At 40.9% G+C, this 22296-nt stretch overlaps 1 protein-coding gene and 2 long non-coding RNA genes across 3 annotated transcripts; all 3 read right to left on the minus strand.

Moving 5' to 3' along the window:
• Window positions 1-5820: 5820 nt before the first annotated feature.
• Window positions 5821-6480, minus strand: LOC148638111 (uncharacterized). The gene is made up of 2 exons (XR_015931120.1): window positions 6002-6480; window positions 5821-5922 (listed from the first exon to the last, which is right to left on the minus strand). It is a non-coding gene; the product is annotated as an uncharacterized LOC148638111 (long non-coding RNA).
• A 151-nt stretch (window positions 6481-6631) lies between these two features.
• On the minus strand, window positions 6632-10834 carry LOC148638112 (zona pellucida sperm-binding protein 3-like). Its single transcript, XM_088623400.1, has 4 exons — window positions 10108-10834; window positions 7216-7513; window positions 6999-7114; window positions 6632-6923 (listed from the first exon to the last, which is right to left on the minus strand). Exons 2-4 carry the CDS (start codon window positions 7357-7359, stop codon window positions 6800-6802), a joined length of 384 nt encoding a protein of 127 aa, XP_088479526.1. The 5' UTR covers window positions 7360-7513; window positions 10108-10834; the 3' UTR covers window positions 6632-6799.
• A 131-nt stretch (window positions 10835-10965) lies between these two features.
• On the minus strand, window positions 10966-17297 carry LOC148638113 (uncharacterized). Its single transcript, XR_015931119.1, has 2 exons — window positions 16402-17297; window positions 10966-13609 (listed from the first exon to the last, which is right to left on the minus strand). It is a non-coding gene; the product is annotated as an uncharacterized LOC148638113 (long non-coding RNA).
• Window positions 17298-22296: the final 4999 nt, after the last annotated feature.

Here is a 22296-nt window from a genome sequence, read left to right on the forward strand (position 1 = left end):
GTACTTAATTGGCTTTATGATTTGGTTTTGATTTTGTATCGTTGTATTATTAAGTTTGTGCTTTTTGTGTTTTTAACATATTGTGAACTTATTTTTGAAACAAATGCTTACAAAAGCAGACATGGCACACATCTGTTTATACCAGCGGTGAATTGTATATTTTTATTAAGTAGAAGCTACTGCGCACTTCTGGGAGTATAACAGGTTCGATATAAAGTGGCAAAAATATAAAAGGGGAAAATACCCCAGACTGGGTGTAAAGGCCTCGTTGTGACTGTTGTTTTATTGTTGAATACGGCATACTGTGCACGAAATGTTGCAGAAACACAATCTGATAGTTAAATAATTAGTATGAGGCCCCGGATCCAAATATTAAGTGCTGATTTTTTAAAGTGATATCTTCCCTTCCTCTGGTAGAAGTAACACGATGTGAGCAATTGTTTTTTGTTCTTTTTTTTCACGTTGCGATCCAAAAAGCCTCAGATGCACAGTCTGACAGCAACCAAACCAGAATGGATTCTGCTGGGAGCCGGACTGAGCTCATTCTTACTCCCTGTGCTGAAAACAGAATTAGCTCTTGGATGATTTAGCTGCTGGATGGTGCTCTACGTCCTGCTGCTCCAGCAATTATTTGGACGAAAGACAGATCACTTGTCCGCTTTTAACCTTCTCGCAGCTACAGGCGAGACTGAAGCTGGCGATATAAAGGCACGCGCTGGTACACCTTCTCGAACTTTCACAATCATGATAAACATTTTTTAAGACCTTTGAAAAACTAGATATAGATATAGATAAAACTAGATAAAAAACATGAGCTTTATCGGTTTTTACATTAATCGATTTTGAATCAAATTTGATCTTTTTACATTGCATTTTACGTTGAAATGTAGCATGCATACCTAATCCACCAACGGACAGAGCAATATTTTACGTTGCCTTCCAGAGCTTCCAACGTGTGGTGGATTTGTATGGGTGTCTGTATGAGACCACTACAGCACTGGCGCAAGTGCAAAATCCACTTTCACAAGACTTTTTCAGTGTCTTCTCTCTCAAATGGACCGAAGCACAGGAGCCAATATAAGAGAAAATGACAGGTGTTTAAACAGAGTATGTCCCAATGTCTGCGACAACGCATTGTGATTTTGTATAAACGCAAATGGTTTATCATTTAAAAGCCAACATCATTCTTTTTATCCCTGGCGCTAATACGCTACCATACATGCGAGCTGTTGTGTGAAAGAAAATTCATATGTGCGTAGGAAGGCAGAATAAAATCCAGAACTGTGTTGGTGACATCGATAAACAGGGCTCATGTTCACAACAAAACTTTACTGTATAAAAAGTTAAAATTCGTAAATATATATTTTTTTAATTATGCAAGGTGTCTGTTAAACCATTCATGAAGGATTTTTAGACAAAAAAACACACTATTATATGAGAACATATATTTACTATATCTGCATTTAACTCACTTTTTAACAATATCAATTTCAAGGCCGATATAAATTGCTGCCCTGCTTTTTTGTCATAAATACACAAGCTTGTTATGTCTTGTGTCAGAAATAAACTGCATGAAATTTGCTAAAGCAACAAAAAGTAAGCGCCACAAAGAAGACAGACATTTGCGTTTATAGTGCAATATTATCTCGAGCCTTTAAAATTACTTTAAATGTAATTTGTTTTTCTCTGTGGCTCTAAGGCTTTGTCATTTACTGTAGTTATTCAGGAGAACATTATGTTAATCGTATGGATGAAACGTTTAATATATTCAGGTGGGTAGCTACGTCAGCATGCGTATCTGCAAAGGAACAAGTACTACTGTAGGTTTATTCCATGCTGAAAAGAGAAGAGAGAAAACAAACCTGAAGAAGGTTCTACAGCTGAAACGTTATGTTTTCTCTCTTCTCTTTTCAGCATGGAATAAACCTATTACTTGTTCCTTTAATATATTGTTCGGTTTGACTCAAAATGCTTTACTACTACAAGAGAGAATTATAGTATGGAGGATGAGACAAATTTATGATTTCTTGGAAGAAAAAAATGTTTTTTCTTTGCATTCGAAATGAATCGAAACTTTAGCGCGACACACAAACCCTTTGTCTTTTTTAAAGATATAATATTTTTAAACAGACAGTATAGAAAATGTTTTTTTTTACTAAGCAATTTTGGCCGGGGGCGATGTATTACTAGTAGTGGTGCTGAGGTCACTATGGTGCAGTTGAGCACCGTAAGATTAGGGCCAGTGACGTAATGTATAACGCATCTGACTTTGAAACAGAAGATTGTAGGTTTGACTCCTGCCTGGCACATGTTGCTTTTTTAACACGGTACTGTCTGAAGATCAGCTCCTGCTCTGAGCTCAATAGCAATGCAAAACTGTGCGTAACAAAGCTGGCGAGCAGCTGAACTTGTGCTCAGTAGTCAGTACGGTGCTGAGGGTTCAGTACTGGCGTTGTTCTAATTAGCACGAACTGCAATGGCTCTGAATCTGACCATTTCTATGGAAGCCTGTTTCCGCCAGGGAGTAAAAATAAAAACGCGCTATGGTATCTCAGAATTCCGACTTAGTAACTGAGAATTGCGACTTAAAAACTCAGAACTTTCCGACTTTATATCTCACATTTGGGACTTCGAATTAACCCATATTTCATTGTCTGTCCTTTTGTCATTGTAACGGATTCGGGTTCCAGGCCTTGTGCCCTCACCGCTCCCACCCTAGTTCGTGCCTCACTGCATTGGCTCGAACCCAGGCCTTGCCAGCTGAGCTAAAGAAGAGTTTTTTTTTTAAAGTAAAAAAGGACATACAATGGAAATATTTAAAAAGTTTCAGCTTTTATAATTGTGAATTCTCCTGGATGTGAAGTGTCTATTTATGTATCTTATTTCATATTGTCTTCGTTTTTGTATTTCTGATGATTAAATAAAAAAAAATTAAAAGCCCACCGTCCACTATTCCATCCGTGTACTATGGAAGCCTCACTACTGGAAATGGAATTCCATAAAAATTAATGTAATTAATTTGATTTTTATCAGGTCACTGTACAAGACAAGTCTTCAGGCTTATAGATCCTATGATCTTGTACGATTCATCAATATAGTGTAACAGAACGGCCAACATACAATTTGTAATTCAGGTGGGTAGCTGCGTCAGCATGCGTAGGCTGCAAAGGAACAAGTAATAGGTTTATTCCATCCTGAAAAAAAGAAGAAAGAAAATATGTTTTGGCCGAAATGTACCAGTAAACGTTACATTAATAATACCAGCCAATGATACATTATCATTTCACACCGGTTCTACAGGAATCTACAACAGAGCCCTGAGTTGACTCCCGGAGTCCCACTGAGCCCATAGAATTCCACATCACCCATCACTCCTGCGCACAGTCCGCTGAGAGCGCCTGTCCATAAACTACTGGATTGAGAACGGGATCAGATAATTCCCCATTTTCTTAATTCTACATCAAAGGACTGTTAAAGGTCTATTTGAAGGCATCGATTCGTATTCTTAAACCAGATGAACGCCTGGAATAAGTTAATATTACTTATAAATAGTCGTGCTACAATACTCCAGTTGAAGGCACGCTTCTAGCTTTGTGGTACTCTGGTGCGTCACAAATTTATGTTTGAATTTCTGTGGATGAACTACTATACAGTAGATGTACCCTCTCTCACTTACTTTAGCGACAGTCATTGCTCTTCATCTGAGTGATGTATTTGCCTGTTTTTCAGTTCACTTCCCTGCAAGGAATATTTACCTCAGAGCTCTCTTTCACAGACTGCAGGCGCTATGTTTGTTAACAGGTGTTAGTGATGACATCTTTCTGTATGATCAGGACAGGAGCTGCAAGTCCACTGTGTTGTGGCTGCAGTACAATTTTAGCTTATTATTATAATACTTTTTAACAGCGACAGATTCCTAAGATCACGAGGTGTTTATGATATTATTTCAGTATTAAGTTGCTACTACATTCGGAACTGTCCCATAGGATTCAGTGTTCCATCAGTTTGGCACTAAACTGCTTAGTCTATTGCAGAAATTGTACTTAGTCCTGTCCTGTAGTGTCCTCTAGAGAGCAGCAGCTGTTTCCTTGGGCTCATTGCAATTGGGAACATTGTGATTACTGAGCAGGGGACTAAAGTCAGCAGACGAGCGAGTTGCAAATCGGTATTAATCTGGCGTACAGAGCTGCATGCTAATCTCTGGATCATCTCCAGTTAATGTGATGCTGTTCTTACCTTGCAATTGACCCAATCTGACTACTGGCACCAACAACCCTGTTATTACAAATAAACTTCTTGTGTACCTACCGTGATACATAAGTTTGGTGGAGAGGTTTGGCAGCCCATATTCAGTCAAAGGTGTGTGTGCAGATCACTGTGATATACAGGCATCAACAAACTGACATACAATATTAAATGTTTAACTGATAAAACCCAAATGAACCAAACCTGTATAAATTAGTGGTGGAAAGGTCTCTGAGCCTTTGGTAAGAACGATGGGTATATAACCCATTGTCCTCAATATTTGGAAATGAATCCTTGAGCACTGCTGTTGTACCAACGGTCCTCAAAAGTGCTGCCATTACCCCCGTCCCATAAAAGCCTAACATTACCCTTTCTTGCATAAACTGTAGAACTTGCCTTCACATTTCAGTTGCAGTTTAATCTATTATCACCCTACTCCCCACTTCATAACCTTCACTCTTCTAATTCTGGTCTCCTGTCCCCCAAGCCCGTCTACACTGTATGGGTGACAGGGCATTCTGCTGTTATGCCCCCAAGCTCTGGAACTCTCTCCCCAAGGATACCAGAGTCACCTTCCCTAAACTCCTTCAAATTCAGACTCAACACCTTGTTCTGTAGAAGAGCCTTTACTGAACTGGTTCCATTCTTTACCCCTCTGCTTCTACTTTCCTTAGTACCACCATCCATGGTCTCCTCTGTCTATTGGAATTGTTTTATCCTGTGAATTCTTACTGTAATTATGTCAAGTGCTTTGAGAAGCCACCTTTGGAACCATTATATAAAATAGTTTATCCTAAATCCTTGAAGCTTTAATAGGGCAGTGCAGTAGGGCTAATAATTGACAGTGTTAGTGGGCCAGCAGGATTTGTGCAAATTATAGGTAGTCACAAAGGAAGACTAGGATTCACTTGAAAATCATGACATGGGACACTGAAACAGGGGAGAGGCTTTGTGTAGTAAGGGTTCAGTCTCAATCTACGCAGTCTGTGCTGCTGGTAAAAGTGGTTGTGAACACCTGTCTTCCCAGTCAAGTACTGGGATATCCAGTCTCAATCCTAATACTTCTCATGACTGTCCACTACCACTGCTGTAAAACCAACACCCATAAGACAAGACCTCCAAGATTCTAACTGTACCATTATTCATTGATGTTCACGCACCAGTATTATTCCTCTGCCAAGGAACGGAAGGCCTACTTTACACCAAGCCCCTGTTGACAATCCCTTCCTTGTGTTTCTTTTAGTCAGTTTGTGCAGCCTAGAATAGGACACCAGATCTCACTCTTACTGGCACTACAGTAGCAACTCACACTCCATAAGCACTACCCCTCTCGGAAACGGGAGGATTTCCAGTATATTGAACACCTCTGTCTCTCCCCAAGTAAAAAAAAAGTCACACTGCCCTGCCCAAGGAATAGTGCGGCCATCTTCCCCCAGTACAACGCTTTATTACTCCAGCCATTTTCAGTCCTCATTGGCAGCAATACGGGAAGCATTCTTGAAAGGGAACCCCCACAAATACTTCCCTTGAATTCCTCCACCCCATTCAAACCTATAAACCATAAAGAAACAAGGGTAGGCAGAAGGGTCTTTCACAGCTTTATTGAGATGTTGCCATTACAAGGCAAGTGGAGGCAGGAGAGTCACAAGGGCCAGGCTGGAGCCTTCATTCAGGCACCTGGGGAGGAAGAAGGAGAACAATCCAGCTGAACTGCAGGACACGCACCCCTACAGGAGCTCCTCCTGCCAGACCCTACCTGTCCACTGGCCAACATCTCCAAAGTCCTCTGCTCCCTCCACATCCTCACTGGTGCTCTCAGCATCTTCACTGGAGCTCTGCTGTAGGTGCAGGACTTGGTCCCTGGTGTTGCTTTAGCAGGAGCCACAGCCATGACACAGTGCATGTACAGCTCAGTCACTTCATGCTGCAAGAGGGAAGGTCACAGCATTAAGGGATCAAGGCCAATAGAGGGACAGAGAAGGACCTTCTGCCATCAGTGAAGGCAAGCTGGCAGCTCTAGGCACTACAGCTGCCACAGTCTAGTTCACATCTAGATCATGAATGAAAAAGCAGACAATGGATCAGTAGAGCAAGAAGGCTGAGCAGCCTTTGAGAGCAGCACCTTCCTGGACAGCTTCTTCTGGAAGAGGAAGGCATCAATCGTGAAGCGGAGCACATCCTTCTGCTTGGAGGGGACAAACCTGGACAGGCAGCCATCTGCCTTGCTGTCCACCATGCACCTGGGGATAAGGACAAGGATGAACCCCTGCAGGCTCTCAGGGCCCCTGCCCACCTCCCCTTCCAGAAGGGGCCGTACCCCAAGTTGTCGATCACAGGGAAACGGGGCTGGGAGTGCTGGTCCGGTTTCTCTGTTACATAACACGAGTGGATGTACAGCCTCTGCTCCACTGTGGCAAAGTAGGCAGTGGCCTGGAAGTACATGGGCTGACCCAGGAAGTACTCATCCTTAGGAGAGAGCCGGACCCAGTGGGCTGGAGAGAGAGAGGCAGCATTACACCTGTACACAGCACCCCCTGCAGGCAGGAGGAGCCACTCACTCAAGGAGCTTACAGTTGGTGGTGAGCAGCACAAAGCTGTGCTTGTTCTTCAGGTCCTTGAAGAAGGTCCTTCTCCTGGCCCACGTGGGGACATAGCCAACCTTGTAGGAGTAGTGGAACCTGCAGGACAGAGGGGATGAGGGGCTTCTGGACACTTTCCCAGCGGCTTCTCAGCAGCAGCAGAGCCCTGCCTACCTGTTGTAGGAGCACTTGACCGGCACAGAGAAGGGAATGAAGCGATGCACAGGTGCACTGGAGGAGGGCGGGGCATAGCGGAGAGTGTTGGAGTACACCAGGCGGCCCTGGACAACCTGCAAGGTCACAGAGGAAGGGGTATTCCCAGGAAAGGCAACCCTGACACTAGCCCTACAGCTCACATCGATACACTGCCTGTAGATGAAGACCCGCTTACCGATCGCTCGGTACCGCACTCGTGAAGCCCGTAGATGAAGTAGAAGTAACGGCCTGTGGTTCGGCTGACGCTGCAGTTGCCCAAGGTCACCTCCGATGGCCGACAGCTGAAGCCGAACAGGAGCCGACTGACCCTCACGTACATCCTGCTGGAGTCGCACCACACGGCCACTCCTCGGGTGCCCCCGATGGCCGGGCGAGCCGGCTGCCGCCCTCGCTGGGGAGGAAACAGGACGCTCTTGATGCCCGAGAGTCCCAGCCAGCCGGCCCGGCGGAGATCAGTGCGGGGAGCCCGGCCCCTGCGCACAGGCACAGCACAAAGAGAAACGAGCGCATCGCCAAATTAACGTCCCGCTAAATTGCTACAGGAGTAAAATAAGTAAACCACCAAACTGTGTTGAAGCAAGAAAGCATAAAGTGTGAACGCGGTGACTAGGTTTTTATACTGGCAGGACCTTCTACCACACACCTGGTCACACTACCGCTCAATCAACACAATTAATTACACACAGAGACTCTTGTTCTCAGCGTCTAATTAGAACCTGCTTCCAGTCTGAGGCCGGACTCCGGGAAGCCGCCTGAACACTTTCCCGTGTGTATTCGACCTCAGCGGAGGAGTTCCACGCAATTTAGACAGAATTAAATCACCCACACGTGTAGATTTGGCTCAGATGAATTTATTGTTCAATTAGTTTCTAATTTACGAGGACAGTGTGTTAAACTCACTGTCAGACAGAGTACGGAACATGCGACACGTCCGTCCACACTTTACTTTATCAAGGGGGCTGTTCTATCAACATGTAACGCAATTAAAATAAGTTTACTATTTTTCATTTTTGCATGTCATATTAAAATGTGTAATACAAGCATTTCTTTGCTTCCCAGTAAAGAAATACTGATCAGCTTTTGACATGATCTGATAATAATTTGTCTGATTTTTCAGATTGCTTTTGCTTCGCAGCACTGAGAACCTATGGAAGCCCGTTTCCGCCAGGGAGTAAAAAATAAAACTATGGTATCTCAGAATTGCGACTTAGAAACTCAGAATTCCGAATTTATATCTCGTAATTGCGACTTAAACACTCAGAATTCTGACTTTATATCTCACATTTGCGACTTCGAAATAGCCCATATTTCATTGTCTGTCCTTTTATTATTGTAATGGATTCAGGTTCTAGGGCTTGTGCCCTCGCCGCTTCTGTATCTTATTTCATATTCTGTGTCCGTTTTTGTATTTCTGGTGTTTAAATATTTTTTTTAAAAGCCGCTATTCCATCCGGATTTTTATCAAGTCTTCAGGCCTATAGATCCTATGATCATTGTGTTTTCTTTCTTTTTTTTCAGCATTGAATAAACCTATTACTTGTTCCTTTGCAACATACAATTTGTACGATCTGGTTGCAGTGTGGTGATGGCACCGCCCTCCCCTGCGCATAACAGGGATGCTGGCCGCCGGGGCTAAAGAAAGTGCTCTTAAGCTCAGCTGGCAAGACCTGGGTTCGAGCCAATGCAGTGAGGCACGAACTAGGGTGGGAGTGGCGAGGGCACAAGCCCTTAGAACCTGAATCCATTACAATAACGAAAGGACAGACAATGAAATATGGGCTATTTTGAAATCGCGAATGTGAGATAGAAAGTCAAAATTACGAGATATAAAGTCGCAATTCTGAGTTTTTAATTTGAAATTCTGAGATATAAAGTTGGAATTCTGAGTTACTAAGTCGGAATCCTGAGATACCATAGCGCGTTTTATTTTTACTCCCTGGCGGAAACGGGCATCCATACATTTCAATTAGTCTGATCAGTGTAGGACAAGTTAATGTAGAATTATTACTTTGTCTCTTTTTCGTATATAAATGAATGTCTCTGACAACTTAATGTTAGTTTTTAATTTAGTTTTAGTTTTACGATGTAGGTCAAACGTTGACATATGCACGAGTATAGGAAATGTCTCCCTCCTGATTCAGCTCATGCTCCATAGGAGAGAAGTGATTCCTCCTGCTTCTCGTACAACTATATGAGAACAGAAGCCCGTGTCACCCAGCTCTGATTCAAGAGCGACTCATATCTTTAGCCCCTTTTTTTATTCGTGATCCTAATTTTCTTTAGTTATGATCAATATTGAACTTTTTCTAAATAAAACGACAAAAATCAAACATGCAGGCAGACATTTTAAAAAGTATAACGAGTTGACAGGGTGCCCCTTTGGAATAGTTGTCAGAAAATGTGAGAAAAGTAAACTTACATTACAAGCTCTCACACACAGCATTAGAGATTGGAATCTGATTGTAAAAAAAAAACTACCCGTCTCCCCAGCATTTAACGGTGCTGTTGTTTTTATTTTACATATTGTTAGCATTTTAATAAATTGTTAAAAGCGGAGCTGCCAGCACACTTACAAGTATCCTTGTGAAGCAGTCAGTGAATATGAGTCTGGTGTTAGCGTACAGGGCCAACTCCTCAGTTAACACTCAGTTCAGCAGTCACTGGTGATTAAACTGCTAGCACAACTGGTCTATACTTATATTGTTAATAATATAATCTTAATAATATTATTAACCTTAGGGGTGCCTGTCTGGACTCAGAGGGAATCTTGCTGGCACAATATCGTCGCTTAGCTCACCTTGTTCCGTTTAGGGACTTTGCCTCGCCCCAGGGGGAAAGCTCCCTGGTTTAGAGACCCGCCCAGAGCTCAGAGGAACCACGTCTTGTCTTGGTTTCAAAACCAAGCTCAGAGGAATCATGTCTTGTCTCGGTTAAGGTATTTTTACCCTGAATCTCAGAGGCGTGTCCTTACTCTTTTCCCTATAAATGATTCTTTATATTCTCTGTATGTTTCCGGTCCTTCCTTTTCGGTAACCTAATTGTGTGGTAACATAAAAAATATACTCACCCTGTGTGCTGTCTGGGAATTACCGAAGACTTGGAGAATCCTGTCGACTACGCCAACTGTTGTGGGAAATTCTTCATCAGAGGAGAAGGACACAGTCTTGTGCAGATTCAGTTTTATTGAGCTCAATAAGTCTGACAATGCGTGCTGGGTCTGCCCCACAAAACAGACAAACTGCAAGGGTTTCCCAATTCTTATATACAGTCAGAAGAAAGTTTGTTTCACCACCTGAGTGCTTGTCCTGTTCTTTGATATCTAATTACTTCTTGTCCTACTCTTTCTTGCTCTAGGTTCTGTCCTTTGATATGCAGCAGACATTGGTGTGATTTATCCTGTTTGTGGGTGTTGTTCCTGTTTTTTATTATGTAGCATTAAGCCACTGGGGCTGCTAAAGCAGGTCAGCTTTATGGCATCTTAGTTTAACTTATGTTTGAGGCTAGATTAACAGATCCCATTAACACCTCTCACAGTGTGCTTAAGTGGTGATACTGTGATGCTGGATAAGTGAGATATATACACATGTCCCACTTCAGTTACAATGGACTTCACTGGGCTCCTAGGAAGATTCAAATCTTTGCCAATCTTTTTATAACCTTCTCCAGCTTTTCTCCTCCTAACAACTTTATCTCAAAGCTCCACAGGCAGCTCCTTGGTCCTCATGACAGCAGGACTGATCTGATCTGCTGTTTTAGTTGTGAGACCTCACAGTCAGTGATATTTATTGTGCAATTTATCGAGCACGTGAACACCGGTGAACTTGAAAGGAACACAGGTGTACCTTGTTAACATAATTTAGTATGACCTCTCAAGATAATTGACCCAAATTAGGTTGTTAAAACAAAGGGAGTGAATACTTATCAATTAAGTAATTTTCCATTTTTATTTAATAGATGACTTCAGAACTATAAATATTTAATTTCATTTTAACATTATAAACAATGGGGCATGAATACTTTCTGAAGGCACTGTATATATTGCTTGTCTTGTTTAAAAAATAGTTGCATTGAAAAAAATGACTATTATAGAATTATTGCTAATTCATACGATATCTTGTTCTTTATTATTTACCCTTTATTGTATAAATATTTCTTGTATTTGATATATATCCTCTCTGGGGAAAATACACTTTAGATTGTGCAACAAAGACTTTGAGCTTTTGTTTGTAGAATTTAATCAGATGTGTGACTTTTTTTCCTTAAGAGTGACAGTTAAGGATCTTAATCTGTTTTATACACATTCTGTGTATAACATGGTAAGTTAAAAGCTGTTACACAATTACAAGCTTATCCAATGAGAACAGTCTTAATTGGAAAATTAAACAGGACTAAAATTAACATTCCAAGACTATAAGGAATCCAATTCAATTGACAATGAAATTTATTCAATTTAGACCTCATTCATTTTAAAATTGAATAAAACTAAAAACATTTTATTATACACATAAATTAAACTCTGTGACAGGAGCTATTTCTATTTTAGTCAATCGTAAATAAGAGTATAGTCATAATTTAATTGACCAGATGAACTCAAAAGTGGGTGAGTACAAAGTGACTGTGACTAATAGATATTTTATTAAAGTAAAGGTTTGTTCCATGCTGAAAAGAGAAGAAAATAAATGTTTCGGCTGTGGAGCCTTCTTCGGATGTCACATGCCTACTTGCACTGAAAGACATTTTAGTTTACTTGACTGACAACTGACCTGCTGACTAGATTGGTGTTTTTAAGTCACCTGACTGGAAAAAAACCCACTCTTAACTGCAGCGGAATGGTCTCTCTCCTGTGTGAATGCGCTGGTGCATTTTTAAGTCATGTGACTGAATAAAACTCTTCCCACACTGACTGCACCTGAATGGTTACTCTCCTATGTGAATGTGCTGGTGTGATTGCAAGTGGCTTATCTGACTAAAACTCTTCCCTCGCTGACTTCAGCTGAATGGTCTCTCTCCTGTGTGAATGCGCTGGTGGGCTATTAAGCTACTTGACTGTCTAAAACTCTTCCCACACTGACTGCAGCTGAATGGTTTCTCTCCTGTGTGAATGCGCTGGTGGGTTTTTAAGTCACAAGACCGAATAAAACTCTTCCCACACTGACTGCAGCTGAATGGTCTCTCTCCTGTGTGAATGCGCTGGTGGGCTATTAAGCTACTTGACTGACTTAAATTCTTCCCACACTGACTGCAGCTGAATGGTCTCTCTCCTGTGTGAATGCGCTGGTGGGGTTTTAAATCACCTGACCGAATAAAACTCTTCCCACACTGACTGCAGCTGAATGGTCTCTCTCCTGTGTGAATGCGCTGGTGGGCTATTAAGCTACTTGACCGACTAAAACTCTTCCCACACTGACTGCAGCTGAATGGTCTCTCTCCTGTGTGAATGCGCTGGTGCCTTTTTAAGTCATATGATTGAATAAAACTCTTCCCACACTGACTGCAGCTGAAAGGTCTCTCTCCCGTGTGAATGCGCTGGTGGTTTATTAAGTTACGTGACCGACTAAAACTCTTCCCACACTGACTGCAGCTGAAAGGTCTCTCTCCTGTGTGAAGGTGCTGGTAGGGTTTTGAAATGCTAGACTGACAGAAACGCTGCTCCTCCCTGTGCCATAATGGCAGTTTGTCCACTCCATCTGAGCAAGGCCTTGACTGATCTTTCCTCATCCTCTGATTGTGCTGGGGTCTCTTACTCTGAAAATGCTCCATGGAATGATCTTGCTCTGTGTGCTGAAACTGAGATTTGTTTTCTCCACCTTGTCCCTCAGTGTGCTGCTCAGCAGTGTGAATCATCTGGGGCTCCTTCTCCAGCTCTCTGAGACTAAAACCATCCAGTTCATTCAGTTGTTCCTCTCTTTGCCGAAGAACAGACATACTCTCCAGTTCATTAAAACTTTCAACAATTTTCTCAGTAACCAGATCATTAAACCTGTGTGTAAAGTCATCAGATACTAAGGGATCATATGGTTGTTTGAGACTCTGCAATGACAGTCTCTCCACTTGAACAGAACAAGGTCTAATGATTATCAAGCCCTGTAGGAGCTGCTGTTGCTCCTCCCTGTACTGACTCTTCTCAGTGTGCTGTGACTCAGTATTGTTCTCTTCACCAGGTACATCAGTCGTCTGCTCTGCAGGGTCAATCAACTGGGGATCCATGTCCTGCTCTGTAAGATTAAACTCACACAGTTCTTCTTTGTGCTCTTGTACAGAGAAACAGCCTAGTTCATTACAAACCTGCGTAATATTGTTTGAGTACAGATTATTCATCTTATCTGTAAAATCATCACATACTAAGAGTCCAGGTGTCCCACTCTCAGACTCCATCTTCATCATGGGCACAGAGTTCAGAACCTCAACAATCTGTCTGCTCTCTGTGTGCTGCTCACTGAGAGTCTTTTTCCCTTCTGGAGCAGTGAGCTCTGTCTCCTGCATCAGACTGGAGCCCCACTCCTCCGCACTATGCTTCTGTTCAAGAGCAGCCCTTTCCCCAGCCTCAAAGAGAGCACTGGCCTCTGAGCCTGTAAACACAGAACAAGATAAAATCTTTATAATAATAATAAAAAACTTTATTTTATATAGCACCTTTAAAGGTGGCTTCTCAAAGCATTTTACAGAATGCCAACAACAAAAAATACACAAAATAAGCACGATTAGAACACACAGTTAGAGGAGACACTAGATGGTGGTACTAAATACAGTAGGAGCAGAGGGGTAAAGAACAGTTCAATGAAGGGCCTTCTAAAGAAGAAGGTTTTGAATCTGGATTTGAAGGAGTTTAGAGAAGGTGACTCTCTGATATCCTTGGGGAGTTCCAGAGCTTGGGGGCATAACAGGAGAAGGCCATGTCACCCATTGATTATAGACGGACTGGGGGACAGATAGGAGAACACAATTAGAAGAGTGAAGGTTGTGACGTGGGGAGTAGGGTGATAAACCAGACAGGTACTGAGGTGCCAAGCCATGGAGAGCCTTATAGGTGAGCAGGAGGATTGTTAAGTCGACATGCAACTTGACAGGAAGCCAGTGCAAGGACTCAGGATAGGAATAATGTGAACACTTCTTCTAGACCTGGTCAGGATTCTGGCTGCTGAATTATGGACATACTGGAGTTTGTTCAATGTGGATTTAGAATCCCCAGAGAGTACAGCATTACAGTAGTCGATTCAAGATTAGACAACACTTTTCAGCCACAGTTAGTGATAACATAGGGCGTAGTGGAGCAATATTTTTGCTGCACATATGGGTCAAACGTCAAATAGCATCCCTAAGTTTTTCAATATAGACTGAAGCTCAAGTATAAGATTATCTACAGATAGAGTTACAGCATTGGTTTTACAAAGTTGATGGGTGGTGCCAATAAGCATGACTTCAGTCTTGTCACAGTTAAGATGAAGGACATTTTGAGTCATCCAAGATTTTATATGGGAGATGCAACTAAATAGAATAGAGACAGACACATCAGCGTCAGGTTTGGTATGGATGTATATTTGAGTATCATCAGCATAGTAGTGATAGCTGAGGCCATGTGATCTAAAAAGCTTTAAACTACACACATGCGTACTAGTACACTGACAATCAATTTGGGTTGTTTAAACATAGCGGAATAAATGGGTATAAGGGGGTGTTCTGATTTAGCTTTGTCAAAAACCTAACTACCATCTAAAAAGAAAGTCTACTGTAATAATATCACAATCACGTTACATTTACTTTAACAGTGCACTGAGAGAGAGAGGGGTTAATACAGACACATTGACTGGACACTACAGTACATTAACACTACAGTGAGAGAGAGGGCTTTATACAGACACGGACAAACTGGAAATAAAAGCATATTAACACTGCATTGACAGAGGGGGGTAAATACAGACACTGGACATAACAGTACATTAACAATGCACTGAGAGAGAGAGGTGGGTTAACAGACAAATTGACTGCACACTACAGTACATTAACACCACACTGAGACAGAGGGGTAAATACAGACAATGATTGGACATAACAGTACATTAACACTGCACTGAGAGAGAGGTGTTAATAGATACATACTGACTGGACACTGCAGCATATTAGCACTGCACTGAAAGGGGTTTATACAGACATGCTGACTGGACAGTATAGTACATTAACACTACACTGAGACAGAGGCATTTATACAGACCGTACATTAACAGTGCTCAGAGAGAGGGGGGTAAATGCAGACAGACTGACTGGACACTATAGTACATTAACATTGTACTGAGAGAGATAGAGGGATAAATACAAACACACTGACTTGACACTACAGGACATTAACACTGCATTGAGAAAGAGAGGAATTAATACAGACACACTGACCACACATTACAGTAGTTTAAAACTGCACAGAGAGAGGCAGGTTAATACATACATACAGACTTAACACTACAATGCATTAACACTGCACTGAGAGAGGGGTGAACACAGATACATTGACTGGACACTACAGCATATAAACACTGCACTGAGAGATGGGTGAATACAGACACACTGACTGGACACTACAGCACATAAACACTGCACTAAGTGAGAGGTTAATACAGACACTTTCTGGACACTACAGTACATTAACACTTCAATGAGAGAGAGGGGTTAATACTGACACTACAGGACATAAAGACTGCAATGAGAAAGAGGGGTGAATACAGACAGACTGCCTGGACACTACAGTAAATTAACACTGCACTGAGAGAGAGAGGGGTTGATTCACACACACTTACTGCACAGTACAGTACATAAACAATGCACTTAGAGAGAGAGAGGTTAATACAGACACACCGGATTAATATTCCAGAGGAGTTAATACAGACAGACCCTGGAGGACGGTAATATCTAAACCAATCAAAATAATTTTTATTTACACAATCATTAGTATAAATAAAAAAATCTAGACCGATACAACGTGAATACAATATTTATAAATGGTGTCTCCTAATGACGTTGGATTACAAATTGATTCAGTGGAACAATTGTTGAATGTGAACGAGGGGTTTTCAGCACCGTAACCGGACAAAACAGTTCAGTTTCCAGTAAAGAATCCCGTTGCTACATCACACATGTCTTTCCCACGTCACTCTGCATCTCTCAAAGTTTATTTGATGACAGTTTGATACCTTGTTACTTTGTTAGATACTTTGTTAGAATGCGTACTGAGAATGAGAATGAGAATGTTCACTATTGTGAGATGTTTTCTTTAAAATAAAGTTTGTTATTTAAAAAATCTCACCAGTGAGTTAGTTATATACAGTGGTTTTTAACACACACACTCTGACTTCATACAAGTCACCACACTGACCTGACAACATTTCTTATTTTATTTCTGCAGTGACTTCACAGGGAAGCGTCTGGGTACCCTGATCTGTCCGACCCTGATCTCCTCTTGCTCCCGAATCCTTCTCCCACAGCTGAAATCTCCACTTCAGGCATTCGTTTTCCTTCTTTAGCTGCGCCATTTCACTCCCGACACTGTCCTCCACACACTGCGTGATTTTAAACACGGCCCGTCTCACCAGAATCTGGGAGACGCTGAGGAGTTTGTCTTGAAACTCGTCCTCAGAGTCAGAAATTCTGTTTCGGAAAACTTCTGAAACTTCATACACGATCGATTTGAGCAAAACCTGCATGAAAGAGTCAAGCTGGGTTTGCAGATTTAACAAGCACTCCGCCATCCTTCTTCAGAGTCGGTCAGAAACAAAGGCTCACTTCCGAAGTTTAAACAGAATAGCTTCTTTATTTTTATTCTTCACAGATCCTGCTCTGTTCAAGCATAAACACAGCCGACGAGACGTTACGTATTCAGAACCTGAAGTCATTTAAAAAATAATAATGAATAATGATAAGAAAATGATTCAGTCACCCACACGTTGGTGAAATACACGCAGTGTCGCGCAGTATGATGACGTCATTCTTTAGCGCGGATGCGGCTTCAAGACAACCGAGAAGCGGAGCTGAGAAAGAGGAGTTCCTGCAGCCGGATATAAACTTCACTGCACCTCCTAGCGCCACCTAGTCAAGAGGAGTGAATCGCCTGCGACCTTCGCCGTTCGTAACGGAACAGATACATTTTTTTGCCCTTTCACATCCCTCCTCCCCAACGAAAACGTCTCAAGCGGATTTTTGTTCTACATCTCCCTATGCAGGTTTTTGGTTAAAGAAAAAAAATGCTGTCGTTTTCTTGCCAACTGGCAGTATTTCTCCTGCACCGATAAGCAAGATTTCTATTTCATATTTCACAAATTGTTTGAATTTCTCGAAAAACAAGTGGTTCCAAGATAGGAAATAAATACTGTACTTGCATTTAACAAAATCAAGCCCTATGTGATTGTCCTTAATGATACATTCTGTATGACAAGACAGGAAAAAAGGCACCTCAGGATTTTGGACACAGGATCTCATTTACTTTTTAACAGTTTCAATAAGACCGATGAAAATTGTTGCCCTGCTTTTTGTCGTAAATACACAAGCTCTTTACGTCATGGGTCAGAAATAAACTGCATGAAATTAGCTAAAGCAACAAAAAGCAAGCGCCACAAAGAGGACAAACATTTGAGTTTATGGTGCAATATTACCTCGTCTTTAAAATAACTTTAAACGCATTTTTTTTCCCTCTGTGGCTCTAAGGCTTTCTTATTTAGCTGTACTGTTTTCTTTTACATATTGTAAAAAAGTCGCTAAATCATACGAACCATAAAAATTCCAATTGTAAACAAATTACAAATTTGAAATTATTAATATTCCTGAATTTTAAACCCATGGAGTATTCATACCTTGTCTTAGTATTTGTGAATTTTACAGAGCTCCTTTTCAAAAACTGTCTGCAGTCTTGTTAACGTTTTTTTTTACATTTTGTTACATATTATTAGCATTTTAATGTCTTTTTAAATTATTTGTAATCTCTAAACCGCCGTCACCCAGGCGGACTGGGTTCGACTTCGGGTATAGGAGCGCGTCTGTTGCCTTTTGGATTTCAAAGGAGCAGCTCAGCGCAGAAGAGAGCCCTGTAAAACAGCATGCGGAGTGCAAAAACGTGTAATAATAGTTATCGCTTTGGTGTGTTAACAGAGATACATTGCGCGAGGAGGGGAGGAGTGACTGGCAGAGAGTGCTGACCTTCAAAAAAAGGACTCGTCTCGGTAAATATATTTCCATATCTTGAAGAGGAGGTTATCCCCATTTCTCTAGTCGGAACTCCTCTATTGCTAGAGAGCTGTAGAATATGGAGTCTCCAATCCTGCTCTGGGAGTGGGGTGTACTGTCGTTTCCATAGCGCGGTGGTTATTACGTTCACCTCGTTTCTTTGGCCTTCTGACAGGCATGTTTTTTTTAAAGAAACTACTGTATAAAAAATAGAGAGGAACTAAGCTACCAATAATGGTTGCAATAATGAATAATGTTTTGCTCAAGCAATTTCATACTATAATTTGGCACGTATTAACTGCGTTTATCTGTCCTAGTGTCTGGTTAAAATACATTGAGAGCAGAGTCCTTGATTCATCTACTAAAGCAAGGAAAGAGATTTGCTTCTTGCTAATCTTTAGCTGGACCAAATACATGCATTGCTATTTAGTGCTAGGAAGTAACGTGCAAAAATAATAAAACGGTAAATATTTTTGTACAACATACTTTTAAATACTGTAGGTGTAACTGAATATCAATGGTGTAGCGAAAGATTTAAAGCACACTTGATAAAAAGTGATATACTAACAGTATGTAAAAAAACTCAACATAATTAAATACAGTAAAAAAGTTTAAAATGAACGATCAATAATTAATTTCTTATCATGGGTGTTGTTTGTGTTTCATGCAATTTATATTTAAAACAATCATTTAGAAATACATTCAAAAGACAACAATATTTTTATAAAAATATATATTTTTAAAAAGTCAGCAGAATGCACAAAACAATGAAGTGATGTAACAGAAAATGCTCACACAATTTGTAAAAACATTTTTTTAAAGCTCTAATATTCACAAATACTAAAACAAAGTATAAATATTCTGGCAGTTTAAAATTCAGGATTATGAATGCTCAATTGCTTACAATGGGTGTTTGTGTTCTATACCTGAACCGATAGAAACACCTATTTCTCTACAAGACATAGAAATAATGACTTAGTAAAACAGAGCACTTTTGCTGGAACATCATTTAATCATAGGATTTGATCGCTTGAAGATGGGCACACAACATGTCTTTTTCCAAGGCTTGTCACACTGTCATTCCATGAACCCATTCCAGCTTCTCATAGCAAAACGTCTACTTTTTACTACTATAAGAACAGTGATGCACAAGAAATATTTAGTTATATAAAATATTGTAATAACAACAGGGAGCTATTGGCCTGACACAGTATATCCAGGTGGATGCTGCACATTGGTGGTGGTGGAGGGGATCCCCATTACTTGTAAAGCGCTTTGAGTGGAGTGTCCAGAAAAAGCGCTATATAAGTGTAAGCAATTATTATTATTATTATTATTATTATTATTATTATAAACAACACAAACCTTCTGCCTTACTGTATGCACTTCTCCAGGACCAATTTCAGCACACGATGATCCTCGGTCAAACGAGAACTTTAATTTATATCACATTGGCCTCTGGAAAAGCAGTTGATTTGACATCACATTTGCCGCAACACACTTCCTCCTCACTTTGAGTGTAATCTTGGGATTTGAGCACAGAAGTGAGACACACCCCACCCCATATAGGACTTGAGACCCAAATTCCTGCCTTAAAAGACTAATAAACATCCACTCTGACACAATTTTAATATCTAAGTTCTCTAATTGGCCATCTTCACCTAGGTAATGAGCCAATCATCTGGTCCTGAGACTTAATAGGCTGGATTTGAGCGTCTTTACGAAAAAATTATTTGAAAGCCTCATTTTTTGCAAATAGCGACACTCTATCTGTTCTTCACATACCAGATTTTAAATATTTGAGCACTTTCCTCTTCACACTCATTTATCTATAGTTAGTGGTATCTTTGCATCATATTTCACCATGGAAAGAAAGATCAAAGGGTTTTGGCAGAAGAGAAGGAGCTCTCCTGGCCCGTATAGGAACAAGCAATCTTGGTGTTATTAGCACCACACTCTAACCAACTGAGCAAACCGACCATACAGAAGAAAGTGCTCTCTGTGTAGCATAAAATTTCATTTAGAGATTTTTTTTCCTACACTGAATTGAAACTCTCCCAATTAAGTGTGTGGACTCTCTGGAAGTGGACAAAATGGTCATTGATTTTCTATCCCAGTCCTCCTTGGAAGAGGGAAGGATTGCTCACTGTGCAACATAGACTGTGTTTTAGAGCTTCTTTTACTAAGAATTGAAACTCTTGCAAATACGTGTCCTTACTTCCTGGAAGTGGATACACGTGGTCTGAGTTGCTTTCCTGTGAAGTTACTGGAATAATAAAAGAAGAAATGCACACGAAACTGGAGCTGTCAGGTCAGTGGGGTGACTTGTATGAAGTCAGTGTGTTTAAAAACACTGTGTTTAACTTCCTCACTGGTGAGAATATAGTGGAGAGATGCAGATTGAAGTGGGAAAGACTTTCTGTGATGTAGCGCCAGGATTCTTTACTTGAAACTGAACTGTTATTGTCTGGTTTTGGTGCTAAAAACATCTGGAAATAACAGTAACAAGACTGAAAATACCTTTTCAAATACAATTACTGTGTCAGTATTATAGAACTCAAATCATTAAATAATATTTTGCATATTTTATTATAGTGTTGATATGTAGAAATATATTCTGTTAATAATTGCTAATTTCATTTAATTTGGAAAATTCCCTTTCCTCCCAAAACCAGGCAACCTAACATTTTCTGCAGACAAAAGGTTAAATACATTGTTAAAGATCCAGACTGAAAGTATATAGAATATAGTTTTACACAATCCCTTAGTGTTTCACAAATTATATTTATTTTACAGGTGGCACCGTGGTTAACATTGCTACCATGTAGTGCTGGAGCCCTGTATTTCATTCCTGACCTGTGTGCTATCTGTGCGGAGTCTGTATGTTGTCCCCCATGTTTGCATAAGTTTCCTCCAGGCGCTCCAGTTTCCTCCTAAACTAAAACATTCTGATATTATTTTAGGAAGTGAGCTTAAAAGGCTCATTCTTTCAGGATCATGAGTTTTGTAATGTCAGTTTGTCACACTTGTCAAAGTGTGTATTGTTTGAGCATACTTTAAACTCTCCTGTGTTCCTGTCATTTGAATCCAGATGCTTTAGGAGATGTCTGTAGTTATAACATTTCTGAAGTTTTAAAATTTGGGATTCTGTGCCTTCTTGTAGGGAAATTTCAATACCAGGTTGTCTCATGTTGTGTCTGGTTTTGTCTACAGTGTCCTTTGTGTAGATCAATTTATATGACTAAGTTGATAAACATTTAAATCTCCTTTTCCTGTGGGGTGAAGATTATCATTGTGATTGGCCAAGGGCTCCTTAATTTTTTATTGATACTTTTAATATCAAACATTAGAAATAACACGCAGATAACAAAAATAGTTTTAAAAAGTTTATTGCAAAACATCTTTTTAATAACATTTATAAAAATTGTTACCATCAAAAGTGGTACATTCAGAACTGTACATCAATGAATGGTTTTATTTCTAATTTCTAAAACATCAAAATATAAAAAGAAGAAAGACTGAGCAGGAAATGGGATCTTCAAGCCTCCCTTTTCTAAAACACAAGCTGCAGGTACTGTAGACACAGACACTGAGGATAGTATGGAAACAGAGGAGTGAAGTGGACTCAGGTCACAGACAGTATCAGTGTGGAAACAGTGGAGTGAAGTGGACTCAGGTCACAGACAGTATCAGTGTGCAAACAGTGGAGTGAAGTGGACTCAGGTCACAGACAGTATCAGTGTGCAAACAGTGGAGTGAAGTGGACTCAGGTCACAGACAGTGTCAGTGTGGAAACCGTGGAGTGAAGTGGACTCAGGCCACAGACAATGTCAGACAGTCTCAGTGCTCAGAGTTGTTCTAAGACTGTGTGACTCTGTTGGTGAAGCTCTTCTGTGTCTAGACCTGCAGGAGGAGCTTCTCCCAGACAGCCCTGTCAGTCTCACAGCACCCATCCTCTCCCTGAGACTCGTCCCCAACTTCATCGTAGTCAGTCCTGTGAGGGGTAGGGGCTCCTTCTTCAGAGGGCATTGTGGGCAGGACCCTGTCCACTCCA

Source organism: Lepisosteus platostomus (assembly GCF_059453375.1).
Source record: "Lepisosteus platostomus isolate fLepPlt1 chromosome 5 unlocalized genomic scaffold, fLepPlt1.hap1 SUPER_5_unloc_4, whole genome shotgun sequence".
Taxonomy (NCBI): Eukaryota; Metazoa; Chordata; class Actinopteri; order Semionotiformes; family Lepisosteidae; genus Lepisosteus; species Lepisosteus platostomus.